This window comes from Oculina patagonica, chromosome 4, assembly GCF_052425735.1.
Source record: "Oculina patagonica isolate OP01 chromosome 4, crgOcupat, whole genome shotgun sequence".
Lineage (NCBI taxonomy): Eukaryota > Metazoa > Cnidaria > Anthozoa > Scleractinia > Oculinidae > Oculina > Oculina patagonica.
The window spans coordinates 43,115,338-43,132,192 of NC_135761.1; the positions used below are offsets into that span (position 1 = coordinate 43,115,338).

General features: G+C 35.0%; 2 protein-coding genes across 4 annotated transcripts in view; both read left to right on the plus strand.

Moving 5' to 3' along the window:
* LOC144650256 (uncharacterized) overlaps nt 1-16,855 on the plus strand; it is a 66,858-nt gene that overhangs the window by 41,400 nt on the left and 8,603 nt on the right. The gene's annotated exons all lie outside the window — the stretch shown is intronic.
* LOC144647914 (uncharacterized) lies at nt 468-16,443 on the plus strand. Its single transcript, XM_078507590.1, has 24 exons — nt 468-602; nt 965-1,029; nt 2,053-2,127; nt 3,107-3,163; nt 3,268-3,301; nt 6,039-6,103; nt 8,591-8,689; nt 9,015-9,056; nt 9,297-9,341; nt 9,711-9,773; nt 10,322-10,384; nt 11,450-11,491; nt 11,878-11,964; nt 12,257-12,319; nt 12,960-13,022; nt 13,165-13,227; nt 13,539-13,580; nt 14,427-14,489; nt 14,737-14,799; nt 15,141-15,203; nt 15,413-15,475; nt 15,688-15,750; nt 15,946-16,008; nt 16,387-16,443. The coding sequence occupies exons 1-24, from the start codon at nt 536-538 to the stop codon at nt 16,441-16,443; spliced, it is 1,470 nt and encodes a 489-aa protein (XP_078363716.1). The 5' UTR covers nt 468-535.

The following is a 16,855-nucleotide window of genomic DNA, read 5'->3' on the forward strand; positions in this document are numbered from 1 at the left end:
TCCATTTTAACGGTTTCAACCTAACACGAAAAGAACTGGGAGCGCGCGCCGACGCCGTTAGCAGATAGCGCGCAAATGCATTTATGGGCCATTTTGAGGCAACAAAAATGCCTGACAGAACTACTCTTACGTATTCGCTTTTAAGCGAAGCTGACCATTTGTGAGCTTAAAAAAAAACAGTAATAGAATCAGCATATAATTAGGGCCAAAATTCTCCATTTTGTTAAGAAAACGTTTCCGTGAAACGAGCACGCGCACAAAAAGATATTCCAATCCTTATTTAACTGATACATTCCTTCAATTAAGTTAATGTGGCAAGTGCATGTGATTTTTTAGAAGTCTCTAAAGCAAAAATCAACTTCCTTTTCTAGGAAAAGCAAGTGTTCCTGGGGAAATGTTAATTATAATTACGCGTCATAACGAAATCATTTAGCGGTCCTCATTACGTGACGTAACAAAGAAAATACCGCGCGCGCCGAAAAAAAATTCGTACGGTGGTTGAACCATTTAAGAATGGTTTACTAAACAGTTCGAGATGAATTTTCGGATTATTTTCATGGTTTTATTGGTTTTTCTTATAGTAGGAAGTGTTCACAACAATGGTAAGGTTGAAAGCTGGAAAACACTTAATTTTTTTTCACCAAATGATCTCGTGCTAAAACATTTTTTCGGACTTTTCATTCCGGCTAAATTTCGTCTTTAAAGCTTAAGCCCAACAAAACGCACTTCTTAGCCATGTAAAAACACGGAGGTCTCCTGAATTTTCTTAAATTGGGTGTCTTCATATGGTTTTGCTTTTGGCGCTTTGTTATTTTTTGACCGATCATCGCTGTAAAACTTAAATCAATATTCGCATCGTGTAATTTTACGCGCTAAGGGTAAAATAACTGCATACTGCCGACCGTTTACTGTAACCGAAACAAAAATCAACACAACTTATAGTGTTTTTTCGCTTTATCCGTAGATGATCCACGTGTGTTTCACGACACAGAACAAGACATAAGGACAACTAATTTTCCCTTCTTGCAGGTTTGTTTTCATTAATTTACATTTGGAAGCAGTTAGTTTGGGTATAATGCAGGCAAAATGAATAACTGATTGGTTTTCTGAGCTATAAATGTTTGCTTTTTTACAAAGTTGCTAAACAGTTTGACTGCCTACTCGTCACAAACTTAGAACATTGTAATTTAATAAGTTGCAATGCAACGGCCGGGTAATGAAATATTGAATTAATTCGAGAACAGCACTTATTTGCAAGCTTTTTTCTTGCTGTCTTTAGTTTATACTGGAGGCATTCAAGCCGCATAAAAGTTCAGTTTTAATAAAGCCATTTGTCGGTTTATTAATTTATTTAAAAATTATTTATTTAGTACTTTTGTAATTTGAGCTTAACAAAAGGAAACCTCATCTTATTCTTACTAATTTTCGCGTGTACTTAATTTCGCGAAAATTCGAGAGCCGAATTTCGCGAGAATTTTCGCGATTGCAAGAAAAAATTAGAGAAAAAGTGTACTAAATTTCGCGATTTTGTCAGTGTTTATGGATCAGTTGTCAAAGACTAAGGAATCACTGGAAATACACAAAGTTCTGGCTCAATGTAACTACAAGGAGCCTGCAAACGGAAACTTTAGTGACTGAACTAAAGAGGTTTTGAACTAATTTGCAAGCTCGGAAACAGTAATCAGAGGAAGGGTGCTAGCCAAAAACAAGACGGAAAGTTATTTTAAAAGCTAGATGGATGCAGTTCCAAACATGTAAAATTTGGTTGTTTTGATATAAAATATGGTATTAATTTTCGCGTGTTTAAATTTCGCGCAATGTTTTTTTACGCGTACTAAATTTCGCGATTATTTTGAAATCGCGAAAACCGCGAAAATTAATACTCGCGAAAATTCGTAAGAACTCCCTTACATTTGAAATAAAAACTGCCACTGCTTATTGTTATCAGAGGTCGATAATAATTTTGCGATGACGCAAAACCTATTCAGTTAAGAACACAAGGAAGAAAATTTAACATTCTAAATTATTATGTTTCATCGTTTTATGTTTCAGGAGGGATGTAATCAATTTACCGCAGCATTCAGTATCAACGCTGCAAAGGAATTGATGACGTTAATTTACTTGGAGGTAAATACGGACAATACGCATACAGCTAACAAATTACTCGATAATTTTTTACTTAAACACCTGGGCCCGGTTGTTCAAACCATGATTAAGCTAATCCAGGATTAGCGTGAAATTTGATTTTAATGTTATATAATTTCGTTGAGGTTTTCTGTTAATATTTTCTGTCCCACAGTTTTGACATGGACCAATCTCAAACTTAACAAAACATTAGCTTTGGGAAACCTTTTAAAACAAGAGAAATTAAAATCTTGATCATCTTTTAATCCTGGGTTAGCGTTAATCGTCTTTCGAACAAACCGGTCCTGGTTGCAATCAAATAGCAAAATACTTCTTACGGAGAGCGCCGCAAATTCAAAGCAGTAACAAACCGGCCGATAGCAAAATTTGTTGATTGTGATAAAGACAATTTTGTGAAACACAAAGAAGGCAAAAAATTGAGCGAAATTGAGTGGAAGAAACAAATAATAATTGTAATCTTGAGAGATATTCACCCGAATTCCTGTACAGCGTTTTATATATCAATAAAAAAGTAAAAAAAAAAAAACATGACTAAAGGTAGATTTCCACTGACGCGTATTGTTTTACTTGCGTTTACGTGCGTGAAAAAATTTAGAGGCAATGTATAAGCGGCTTGCGTACACGTTATAAGATAGGACCTTTTTCATAGTGTTGCAAAAAATATTGCGGGTTAGAAATGGAACATCGATCACATCATCAAGAAATTGCCGAAAAACGAAAAGCTCGATTTTACTGATGCCAGGATACTCTGCCAGAAAATTTGGTGAATTGTTTACTTTTCTTTTTGTTATAACCCCCTCTAGGAAATTGTGATACTTTTATTTTAATCTATGAAAATTGCACTTGAGATGTTGCGATGTACTTTATTCTTGATTTTATTCCTGCTACATGTAAAATAAACCGATTCAAATTCTTTTATTTTGGTAAAAAATGTAAACTGTAAGTGCGTGCTTTTTTCTAGCTGAAAGGACTTTCCTTGGCGACACTGCTTACTGCCATTCCATTTGGATATCTTCTGGTGTGTAAAAATAAAAGTATAAATTAAGTGAATTTATTATTTCGGTTCAACGAAAATTATTTTTATGTCAACTTTTTAAAAAGAAATACCTTTTCATTTTCCAGGGATGGCTGTTTTTAAAAGCGTTAGGGTGTAAAGGTGGGTATTTTATCTTTTGACTCACTTTGTTTAACAGACAACGATTATTGCACTTGTTGCTTTTTGATTTTTTTTTATTCATTACAATAGAAAAAATACAGACAAATAACGTATAAATATACAATAATTGAAAAAAAGAAAAAAAAACTTACAAGTATAATATAGTTATAAGCACGCTAGATCGAAAATTACAGTACATCTTTGGAATAATGATTTTCCTGACGTTATTACGCATCCTACAGCACACTCTTATTTCAAATAATTCGCTTTAACTACATTTAAATTTTTTAAAGATGTATTTAAATTTTACATTGGCTAAGAATTCATTTAATGTCAGCTTTCAATTCAATAATTTCTGATTGTATACATAATATTTTAATATATCAAGGTGAAGTTTAACTTTCTAATGATATCTATTTTTTATTCATGCTATCCTTGTCCTTACCAAAAATTAATTCAGTTGGAGAGAGGGTGAGAGAGGTGGAATTTTCTTTATTAAACCATTTTATAACCTCTGCGAAGAATAATTGGCTCCAATTACAGTTGTAGAAAGTGTGAATTATGGAGTCATTCAATTCACAATATGGACACTGCGTTATGATTCGTTCATAATCAGTCCCGATATTCTAAAAATAGGTCAACAGATATGCGCTGTGCCTATTATTTTATTTTTCTCAACAAGTGTTTTTGTGTGTGTTACACTCAGAAATTACTTTTTTAGATTTTCGGATATCATGCTTGATGCTCAGTGTCACCACTTAAACATCAGGGCCGGGTTGTTCGAAGGTCGATTTACACCAACCCAGAATTAAAAGTTGAATCTAGATTCATTTTCTCCTGTACAAAAGTGCTTTTATCATATGACCCGTACGGACCCGCGCACAATTTCCTTGGAAAACCATATGAAAAAAAGTCCCGTATGAGGGCCGTACGCCTCGCTCTAGCAGGGCCGGAAAAAGCCGTACGGCCCCACTAGAAAAGCGTACGGCCCCGCTACTGCCCCGAGATGCCGGAATAGCATGGAACCAGTTGATTCCACAGCTTTGAATTCAGATGAGCGATAGTTAAGATTTTTTCTAAATAGCAAATAATGTCCAACATGTTTATTAAAACTTTACTATCTATGAAAGCAATGTAGTTTGCAGGCGCAAAAATTAGAACAAAACGTGTTTAAACTTGGCAAATGATGAAGAAATACTCCTCACAACAACAATAACATCGAAATAAAAGCCGTCAAAAAACAACATAATCGGGCAAAGGCGTATCCTGGTTTGAAGTCATGAAAAACATCGAAGAAAAAATGCAAATGCGAAGTAAACTCAAATTTCTCTTTCTGCTGCGTAATTTTCAAATCACAACAAACAAAATGTTTAAGATCTAGACTAACCTGATTATGACACAGTTTGCCGCTTGTTTTAAGTCACAAAGCATTTTAAGCACAGCTGGACATCAACTGTAATGCAGAGCTCAACATCGTCGAGAAACTAACGAATTCAAGGACCAAGTAGCAACAGCAGACGTTCATGAATCCTACGATCCGTGGTAAACAAAACAACTTGAAGCCGAAGGCAAACGAAGCGAAGCAAAATCCTGAACTGCCAGTACAATCCCTTTCCAAGTCTTTATGTAGTTTCATAGATTAAGATCTAATGTTGTTTTTAACATCCAAATCCAAAATCCGTCTTGGTGGAAAATTAATTAATCCTCTCGTTCAAACCAATTGTGAATTTCGGCTCAGAAGAAACGACGTCGCTAAGTTGTTCAATCAGGAGAAATTCAGTCTTCGCTGAGAGACGAGCACGACTAGCCGAAACGTCGTGCAAATTCTTTGTTGTAGTCCTTCATAAACGTTTCCTTTGAAATTTCTACTAACTGCAACCATGTACGAGGAATTTAGTCGGATTTAAATCTTCTTGGAATGGAGCTTAAACTCGGAGATTTGGTTGACAATTTTAACTGAAGTTCAAAAACTTTGTGCGCACATCGCAGTTCAAATGCACTTAACTGGCTTCCCAAATTAACTTGTAAATTACGAGCTACCATTGGCTTTTCAAAATGTGCGCGAAACCGGCCGCCGCATCTGTATCCACGAAAGAAAAACAAAGAAAAAGCAAATAAAATCAGTGAACATATGATAAAATGCATATTGACTGAGTTAGGTCGGGGAGGACGGGAAAATATTTGGCTCTCGGTCAGAACGCACGGATCTCGCTGCGCTCGCTCCGTACGTCCTAACCTCGAGCCAAATATTTTCCCGTCCTGCCCTTCCACTCAGTCAATAAGTACATATTATTTCTTATGAATAACAGACGTCACAATTGGAGGGAAAATTTGAAAGAAGGTATATCATAGTTGTGAGAGCGCTCGCTTACCACCAATGTGGTCCGGGTTCGACTCCCTGTCCCGGCTTCATATTTGGGTTGAGTTTGTTGTTGGTTCTCGTTCTTGCTCCGAGGGTTTTTTCCGGTTTCTGCGGTTTTCCTCCCTCCTCCCACAAAAACCAACACTTGTAAATTCCAATTCGATCGGGGATTTAAGGCCACAATGACATCTACTGGGAAACCAGTAATTGTGTTACAATACAAAAAGTCGTTTTATAGTCGGATAATATAAACAGAAAACCCCAGTAAAAAAAGTAAAATCACATTAACGCTTGTCCTAGATTAGCTTAATCGTACTTTGAACGACCCTGTCTATTAGAGGTTTTGCATCTTTTTCGTTTGCTTTTTGTTATTAGACAAGGAAAAGGAACGACTTTCATTAACAGTGAAAAAATATCAGAAGCTCTGCATGAAATTGGAGGTAATATTTGCTTATTTATGTAATTTATTTAGCCTCGTGCTACGCTTCGGAAGTAGCATTTGCAATGTTGTGGTGATCAAACATTTGAATTTACAGAAACATTCGCATGCTTACAGATTTTGGCCAAAAGTCGGGGTTGCATTGTGTTGCCATTGGCACTTATATAACATATTTTTAATTCACATCAGGTTTTCTATATTAGCGTTATACGAAAAATTTATAAACAAACACCGTAACGACATCACAACCATTTTATTGAGGATTTTGTTACTCGCCATGTAACATTTGTCGTGGCTTATTTGGAACTTTTAGTTGATAATTGTTGAAATTTAAGAAACGTAAAATTTGCGCAACTCACACAGACTTTGACCGTCCTATTTGTACAGAGTATTATATTTAGAATTCTCCTGTACAAGTTGTCATGTAGCCAAGATTGTCGGTGTTTATTGGTAGCTAAAGTTAAAGCAATTGGCAATTGAATTGAACAAGTTCTAAAGTGAAACCAATGTTTTTATGAAAGGAGAAGTTCACTCCAGAATGGCCATTTATTTTCTTTACGCCAATAAAAAGTTTATACAAAAATATGTTATTCACCAAAATCAGCTTCCAACGAGCGCTAAAACCCTACGAAATCTTTCTCTAAAGTAGCCCAAAATTCGACAACTGAACGCCGCCATCTTGGAGCTAGTAATGTATGCGTGTCGTCAAAGAGCTCAGCCTGAAGTTTGAATACTAAAAACTCCTTGTTTTGTTTTTTTGTCAAAATGCCTGTTTGTGCAGCTCCATGTTTCTCAAACAGAGCTCTAAGAGATACAAACAACCTTTCACCGTCTTTCAATATCTAAAAGAAAAAATGCTCACGAATGGATTATAAGTATGGACAGAGACGAAAAATTCCTGGGAAAGCGGACATAAATATTTGTGTGTTCCGAAAACTATACGGAAGACTCTTGAAGAAGATCACAGATACAGTCTCCTGAGTGAAAATAACCACAAAAAAAGGAAAAGGCAGAAGCAATACCAACCAATGTTACGATTATGCTATTTCACTTTTTTACTTTATTTCAGGGAGGATTTTTAATCAACCAGAGAAACTTTCTGTTTCGACTCTGTTGTTGTTGTTGACTTCGTCGTATTTTCTCGATTAAACGCGGGTCCCCGATTAAACGCCGGCTTCGAATAAACGCCGGGTCAAAACTGCTAACTTTTAAATAAACCCTGGGGTCGTTTGATCAAGGTCCCGGCGATTATTTGTGGTCAAGCAAACAAGTCAATATATTCTTTTCAGTAGCACTGCTACGAAAACTGACTGGTACGGTCTGCTATTTGGTAATTTTTTATAATGTTCAAGGAAACGTCCGGCGTAAAATAACTAGGATGGATGCTGTAAGCAAAACGAAACAGCAATGTTCGCGTTCATGTCGTCATGACTGACGCGAACAGTGGAGGAGGACGTTTATTACCGCGAAGGACATTGGCAACATTGTCGTTTATGGACTTATTAGTTGTTTATGTTCTGTTTGTCACAAATCTTGATTGCAACATGCACGTACCGTATGCAATACTGCAACATTGGTAACATGATCATCCTCGGAGACCCAGAGACAGATTTGTCGAGCGGGACGACGAGAAAATTCGAGGGTCTCGAAGGATAGGTAATGATAGATCAACCTGAAAAAGTTGCAGAAAATTGCACTTCGATAATGAACTCGATCGGACCCCGATTTAACGCCGGAACACACAAATATTTGTGTCCGCTTTTGAGCAATTGTAAATATTGAAAGACGGTGAAAACGGAAATACCTCTTTTTGTATATCTTGGAGCTCTGTTTAAGCAAAATGGAGCTGCACAAACAGGCATTTTGACAAACAAAAGCCACTACAAAGAAACAAGGAGTTTGAAGTAATGAAAATTTTCCCGCTCAACTTCAGGCTGAGCTCTTTGACGTCACGCATACATTAACAGCTTTAAGATGGCGGCGTTCAGTTGTCGAGTTGTGGGCTACTTCAGAAAAGGATTTCGTAGGGTTTGAGCGCTCGTTAGAAGCTGAAATTTTAGTGAATAACATATCTTTGCATAAACTTTTTATTGGCGTAATGGCCATTCTGGAGTGAACTTCTCCGTTAAGCAAATACTTATAATAGCGATGATTTTGAAATGTCCAAAACTGGAATTTAGTTGTAATAGTTTATCTTTTACCGTCACAAGTAGCATTCTTATGGCTAATAAACAAGTACAAGCAAAGCGAGGCAGAGTATTTAAGTGTACTGTGCAGTTAGTTCCACGATGACGGTTCTATGGATAATCCCCTTTTGTTTATACTTTTGCAAACACAAAAATATTCAAGTCTTCAAAAGACTACATGTGTATATATACAATAGTATACCACACGGGAGTTAATTTTTCTTGACTCCAATTAAATCGGTTAGGTTCATAAACTCTGCAAATCTTATGCAAGGTTACTCAAAGACTTTTTTGTCTCTCAGAGAGAAGTTCAAGAGCACAGACGTATACGAATCAAAACAAGGAATGATCTAGGCAGAGCAAATGCTAGGCTAGAGAAATTACGAAGAGAAAATGAGAAGGTAAAGTAAATTAATAAATAAGATCAATCAAGAAAAGAGGGGAAATTTACAAATCTTTGAATCATTTAAATAGGTTAATTGTTTGGAAAGAGATAAAAATATTGAAAAAAGGTGTGTTTCTATTTACTGACTTACTGACTGTATTAATTGATCAATTAACCAGTAATTGATCAGTAAACCATGATATACTTTTTGTTGTCCTCAGTAACTGGTAAAGATGCTGGTAAAATGTTCTGTAGATTTCGGACGATTCCTTCAGTCTGATTAGGAAACCTGAAGCTTATACATCGTTATATAAATACAAATATCTCTTCCTTTTGTTTAGCTCTCTGTGGCTGATGATAATGCGACATTTTGCGGAGTCGAGGTAAACCTAATTTTGAACTGTATTTGTCCTATAGAAACTTAACATGGGTTGGACCAAAAATGATTTAGTCAAGACCTCAACTTCTCTTCATTTTTTGTTTTTTTTTTTATTTTTTTCTTCATTTATGCCCAGTCCACCTTAAATCATAAACTAAACTTAAAAAGATGTTGAGGTTATCAATGCAAAAAAAGGATAAGTTTAAGTAATTTACTATCCGCATTTATATCAAATTCCTTTTAGAAAGCGACATTGAGAGAGAGGCAGTTGCAAAGTGCTATTAAGGAGGTAAGGTTTCTAAATGTCTACAAAATTTTGGCATTTCACTTTGCCATAAACGTTATTACCCTCTGGGAAAAACAGAACCTTGTTAAACCATAATTCTCCTGTTGTATTATATTCGTGGTGTTTTGAACTTGCAGCGGAGTGCTGTTTTCTCCATTCGAGGCACTATATGTCCCTCTTTAAAGTTTTTTTAGTTTATATTTCAACATCTCTTCATCCAAGCCCAATCTTAGTTTTTCACAGAAGCTAAACTAAGTATGGATAAAGAGATTTTAAAGGTATCACTAAAAAACAAGCAAATTGTGATTTCTTTAAGAGATAAATGCTTTAGTGATTAGGTAATTATCTGCATTTATTTTAATATTTTTTTAGATAGCTAAATTGAATGAGGAAGCTGTCAGACGCAAAACGAAATTGGAAAATGCCTTGAAGGAGGTAAGGTTTCTATAGATACCTGCAAACATTGCTATTCTATTTTACTGATATTCAGGTTTAATAAAAAACAGTAGAATGCTAAAGTTGTGAAATAAGCTATCGGAAGAAACTACAACAGGATGCTATGGTCATTGAGCAGTTTTAAACTCCGTATTTATAAATCGTTAATGCGATTTTCTTGTATTGGTAGAAAACATTTGCTAAAACTGCATACTTTGCAACTAACAATACGAATTTTTAGTTGTCGACAAACTTACACTAATTTTAATTATGTGGTTATAATTTGCGTTAATTTTAATCAAAACTACTACTATATACTATACTATAGCGACAGTATGACCTGTTTAAAACACCCTTAGTTTTGGCTTTAAGTGCTTATAACTAAAAAACAAGCTCGATGACCAACATTTTTGTATTATTAAACGTTGATTAGCATATTAAGATACAACTTTCTGCAAAGTTAAAAAAATCTTCGTAGCGGTTAAAGAGCCACCTTGGTACCTACTTTTTAATTATTACCTATATGTGTAAATATTTCTTCGTTATAGACAGCCTTCGCAAAGGAAAGAGCGGCCAAACTCCAAAGGGAGTTAGATGATGCAAAAACTGAGGTAGTGAAACGTTACTAGATGACTAGAGAGCTATGATATTTTACTTTTAGCACTAAACTAATACACTTATTCATCTGAAGATTTATGTATTACGTTTCATGCGAGAAGAAAGGTTATAAGCAGATCATGCATATGCATCTTGCCCTACATTAATTTGATATTGCTCCACTTAAAAAAAAAAACACAAAAGGTATTTAATATTTTGAATCATTTTTTTCTTAATATAACATAAATCGAATATAAAGATACGAATGTGAAGTTTATGTACCATCCTATAAAAAAAATCTCATTATTTTTTTATAATTCTCCGTGGTCTCTGCCAATAAGATTTCTGTCAGAGTTGAGGAAAGTTTAAGAGATTGTATCTGTAATAGCGGTCTGCCCAATCTGCCTTATAAAATAGAATTCGCCCATTCCTTGTAAGTTGCAAGACTTACATCTACTTATATTAAAAACACAATTTGCTTGACCGGATCATTATTTTTTTTTCGAGTTCTTAAGGATTTTCGGTTCACCCGAACGAGCGTTTGTAACGACCACTGTCAAGGCTTAAATTTACCACAACTTTGAAAATTAATTAAAAAATAACTAACAAATTCTGTACCAAACAAACACGACAGGTAGTTTATTAAGGCTTTTTAATTTATCAAACCAACATTCACGAACATTGAGCTCAAATCAAGCCAGCAGCAAAACATTAAGGACACCCCAGAGGAGGAAAGTTTAAAATTCTCAAACCTGAAAGATGTTGCATTGTCAGTCAGCCTAAGTTCAAAAGCCTTAAACAGGTGAACTTAATGAAACCTCCGATGTTAGACTAAAATGATAAGAATACGAAAGCTCTTTGGAAAGGTTCCAGCATTGGCAGAAAGAAGGCAATTGCGAGAAGAGGAGGCTGCAGGAAAAAAGTATAATAACTCGACAGAATTACAAGGCTTTGTGTTACTTTAATTGTGTTCTGTAAACCTATACAAAAACGCATACAATGTTTCGAGTAGTTCTTTTTTGCCTATGGCGTATAAAAGATACGAAAATAAACTAATCTCACTTATTTCTTCTGTCTAGATCTTTGTGGTCTCTGACAATGAGGCAACTTTTAGGGTTGAGGTAAGTTTAAAGTTTTTTTTTGCCTTTTGGAACATAAGCCTGAAAAACAAAATGAACATTATGCCATAAGAAAAAAACCTTACTCAATTGTATTTCCACAAACTTATCAAAGTCATTCAGCATACTAAAAGTGATTTATATTTTCTGGAAAAGTAACATCGTAAAATATAAACAGAGAATACGGTTATTACTTGTACCTAATAAAAATCACTCGGATACGAGGTGGAATTTTCAGAGCTTTACAATTGCTGTTTTGCGGTTTGTTTAATTGTCTGACTTGTATTTTGTATAGTATGCAATATTTTACGTTACAGATTGTAGATACGTGGACTACTACAATTCAAATGCGAAGCCAGGACTTTTTTCAAATGATATTATATTTTTAGTTGGCGTTAACAAAAGGACGACTGGAAATCGTGGACGAGCAAGTTCTTAAGTTTCAAAAAAGAGGTAATCTCTTTTATTTTTCTATTGTAATATTCGTTGACTGTTTGACAAAAACAACGGAAACACAAAGCAGATGCAAAATGTATTTATTTTTTAGAAAGCTTTACTTCTTAATAAGTAAAATATATTCTGGACGCTGTACACTGAAGTTTAGTGGTGTTTATCAGATCCGAGACATCACTTTTCTAATATAATTTATTGGTTATTTAGCGTAGATATTTTTAACAGAAGCAACTTTTCTGGAAGTATTACTCAAATAATAAAGTGCAATTTATAAATGCTTATTAATTGTCTGCATACATTTTGCATTCTTTTTAGATGGCTGCAGCTAAAGAAGAAGCTGTAAGCAGCAAAAAGGAATTGGAAACTGCCTTCAATAAGGTAAAGTGACTAGATATCTACAAACTTGTGACATTTCACTTTGTTGTAAGTTTGAGGAGTTTCATTTTTTCTTAGTTCTATTAGAATAAGGTTTAGGTGTCTTATTTTTACGATTGGCATGAATATCTCATTCGTTATAGGCAGCCTTGTCTTTAGTTATAAAGTAATTGTCTGCATTGATTTTACTTTACAATTCAAATGCAAAGCCATGACTTTTTTCGAATGATATTAGTTTTTTTAGTTGGCGTTAACTTGTTCGTCCACAATATTCAGTCTTGCTTTTGAAAAGGAAGACTGACTATTGTGGAAAAAACAAGTTCTTAATTTTCAAAAAGAGGTTATATCTTTTATTTCTCTATTGTATTACTGCAAAACGCTTAAAGATAAACATTTATTAATAATATCTGAAGGAAATATCCATTATCTGTTTGAAAAAAAAAAACGGAAACACATAGCAGATGCGAAATGTATTTGCTTTTTAGAACGCTTTACTTCTTAATAAGTAATATAATTTATTGGTTATTTTAGCGTAGATTTTTTAACAGAACCAATTTGGTGGAGTTATCACTCAAAAAAATAAAGTGTACTTAAAAAATGAAATGCTTATTAATTGTCTTCATACATTTTGCATTCTTTTTAGATGGCTGCAGCTAAAGAAGAAGCTGCAAGCAGCAAAAAGGAATTGGAAGCTGCCTTAAATAAGGTAAAGTGACTAGATATCTACACACTTGTGTGATTTCACTTTGTTGTAAGTTTGACAAGTTACATTTTTTCTTAGTTCTATTAGAATAAGGTTTAGGCGTGTGTTATTTTTACGATTGGCATGAATATCTCATTCGTTATAGGCAGCCTTGTCAGAGAAGGAAGCTGCCAATGCCAAAAAACAATTGCAGGATGCAAAAACAGAGGTAGAGCTTCTAGATGACAAGAAAACTATGGTAGTCTCTATTTGTCAATAAACGCAATACATCTATCTACCCGATTGCAGCTAAAGTTTGTCCTAAATGTGAAAATGAGAGTTTCTGGAACAAATAAGTTGAATAATATTATACCACTCTTTTTATTAGCTTGACTGTGTTCTTCTTTGACTTCATGGAAGTGATGTATCTGATGTTTTGAGTGTTTCCTGTTTGGATATAGCATGAAAGACCATACGAAGCTGAATTTCATATACCAGGTTATAATCACAGCTCTCTTCTATTCAATTTTTTGTGTCTAGCTTTCTGATATCTCTGACAGTGAGGCAACTCTAAGGGTGGAGGTAAGTTGATTTGTTGTTGATATTATAGAAAAAAAATATTTGCCTGTGAATAGAATATTTATGTCTTATCCCTCTCGTCTTATTACTTGTTACAGTCACATAGTATTCCGTGACACAGGGTAGGGGTGAAGGAGAAGGACAGTACATCGTAACCCATCTAGCCAAACTGCTTGCTCAGTAACCTCGCCATCAATCGTTGTCGTGCATTCCCTCAGACTTTTTAATCGAGTGAGCTCTCACCTCCTCTCGTGAACCTGTCCACCTTTTTTATGTTTCTACAAGCTGTAAACCATATGGCATGGCGTTTTGGTTGCCCTCACCTTTCGTGAGCCAAAGATTTCTAACAGATTGTAAATTTTTATATGAATTATAAATTGATTATTTTAATAAAAGCGGCTTTGTGCTTTTCCACAGCCATTTTACTCTAAATGTTTGCGTGAGAGTAAAATTATTGTTGGCCAGTAAACGATCTCAGGCAATACAGCACTCAGTTGTTATGTTAATAAGAAAAGCCTAGAGAAAAAAAAAACCTAAAGAGAACATCCCTCTGTGTTTTTCTGTTGTACTGGCAAATAAAAGTCACTGTACTTAATAAATGTTGCAATTAAAAACGTTTTGGTGTGTTTTATATTTTCTCGAAAAGTAACAACGTAAAAAACAACTGACAATATGGTTATGAAATGCAGCTAGCGAGCTTCACTTCAAATTGGTGTTTTGGGGTGAGATGAATCATCTGACTTGCATTTTGGTTAGTTGGCGATGTTTTGCGTAAAAAACTGCTGACACATGCAACAATTCAAACTCGAAGGTATTGCTTTATGCGAATAATTTCCTGGTTATTTTTAGTTGGCCTTGGCAAAAGCCAAACTGGATATTATGGACGATGAGGTGTTTAAGTTACAAAAAGAGGTAATATATTCTATTTCTGTATTGTATTACTGCAAAACTAAAAAAATAAACTTAAGAAGAAGAAACTACATCAGTGATGTCTGCCAGCAAATATGATATTGTGTTTAAAGTAAAAACAATCGGAATATGCAGACATGGAGAATCCAGGACAGGGCTTGCTACACATAACATTTAGCAATTAATTGCCTGCATTCATGTTACATTCTTTTCTGCATTCAGCTTAGCGTGAATATCTCATTTGTTATAGATCACCTTGTTAAGGGAAAAAGAATATAAAACCCAGAAACGACTTGAAGATGCAAACACTGAGGTAAAGCTTCTAGATGCCTAAAAATTTATGATAGAACTTACGTAATACACCTTTCCGATTGTAGCTAGAGACTGCCTTAGATGCAAGGAGAATGAGTTCAACATTTGCGCTCTTTTTGTAACTTAGTTACTGTGTGTTTTTCTGTGACTCCATGCAAGGAATATTTCTTATCCCCATTTTTTATTATTGAACATTGATCAGCATGTTAAGATACAACTTTCTGCAAAAATAAAACAAATTCTCCGTAGCGGTTTCAGAGCCACCTTAAATTTTTGGTACCTACCTACCTACCAAACCACAATTAATTATTAACTATCAGTATGAATATTTCTTCGTTATAGACGGCCTTTGTGAAGGGTAGTGCGACCAAACTCCAAAGGGAGTTAGATGATGCAAAAACTGAGGTACTGAAAGGCCTCTAGATGACTATAGAGCTATGATATTTTACTTAAAGCACTAAACATAATACACTAATTCATCTGAAGCTAGAGTGTGCGGTTTATGCGAGACGAAAGGTTGTAAGAAGAAGCAGATCATGCATCTTGCCCCACATTAATTTGATATTGCTCCACTTTAAAAAAACATACACAAATAATTTCCTGGTTATTTTTAGTTGGCCTTGGCAAAAGCCAGACTGGATATTATGGACGATGAGGCGTTTAAGGTACAAAAAGAGGTAATACATTCTATTTCTGTATTGTATTACTGCAAAACTAAAAAAATAAACTTAAAAAAAAGAAACTATATCAGTGATGTCTGCCAGCAAATATGATATTGTGTTTAAAGTAAAAACAATCGGAATATGCAGACATGGAGGGTCCAGGACAGGGCTTGCTACACATAACACTTAGCAATTAATTGCCTGCATTCATGTTACATTCTTTTTAGAACTCTGCATTTAAAGTCGAAGCCGTAAGTAGCAACAGGAAGTTGGCAGACGCCTTGAATGAGGTAAAGTTACTAGATGTCTAGAAATTTAAACTATTTCTAATATGTTACTTATTCTGAAGAAGTAACACTGTAGCACTGAGAATTAGGTTTAGGCATGTCTTATTGTTGCTAGCAATGTTTTGATGTTAGATATGTATTTTAAGTCGAAGAAAACATATTTTTTTAAGCTTAGCGTGAATATCTCATTTGTTATAGATCACCTCGTTGAGGGAAAAAGAAGCTAAAACCCAGAAACGACTTGAAGATGCAAACACTGAGGTAAAGCTTCTAGATGCCTAAAAATTTATGATAGCACTTACGTAAATCCTTATGCACCTTTCCGATTAATAATAATAAAGTATTATTCATTTGCCTCACGACGTAGTGTCACTTGTGATGTAGATCGCGACGTTTCGACTGCACACTGCTAGTCTTCATTAGGCGATAAGGTCGAATGGTTAGGTGTAACCTTATAAAGCACGCTACTGCGCTGTGATTAGTTAGGTTTTCAACAGCTGTGATTGGTGCATTTCGATCCTCGCTGTTCTGGTGTGCTGTTGTTCCCTCAGGGGTCCGCTGTTACACATACATGCTGTAATTAAAATCTGAAGCCATTACGTATTTAAACTAAAATATTGTGTATTTGGTAATTTTTAGTTGGCCTTAGCTAAAGGAAAAATAGACATCATGGATGTTTATTTTTCCTTTAGCTAAGGCCAACTAAAAAGAGACATCATGGATTAAGAGGGTCTGCACGGTATAACGATAGAAAACGTTTGCGACAACTTAAAATTGAGTCTGTTTTATATAATAACGTATTCCACGAGCGCGCGTTGGATATGAAATGGTAGATAGCCAACTCGTGGACTATAACGATCTTTTATCCAATAAGCGAGAATGCAATAATGTTTTAATTAAAAACGCCCAAATAACTGCAATATTTGAGCTCCCCAGCTGTTTTTTGGTTGACGCGTATCAGCCACCATATTTGTGGTGAATGGTATATGAGCTCATAACTCGAATTCAGAACACGTTAGTGAAAGCAAGGGCTGTCCTCGTGCACTCTTCTGAATTTGAAGTTCCACCTAATACGAAAATGAAAAAGAGATATCAAATTAACAAAAGC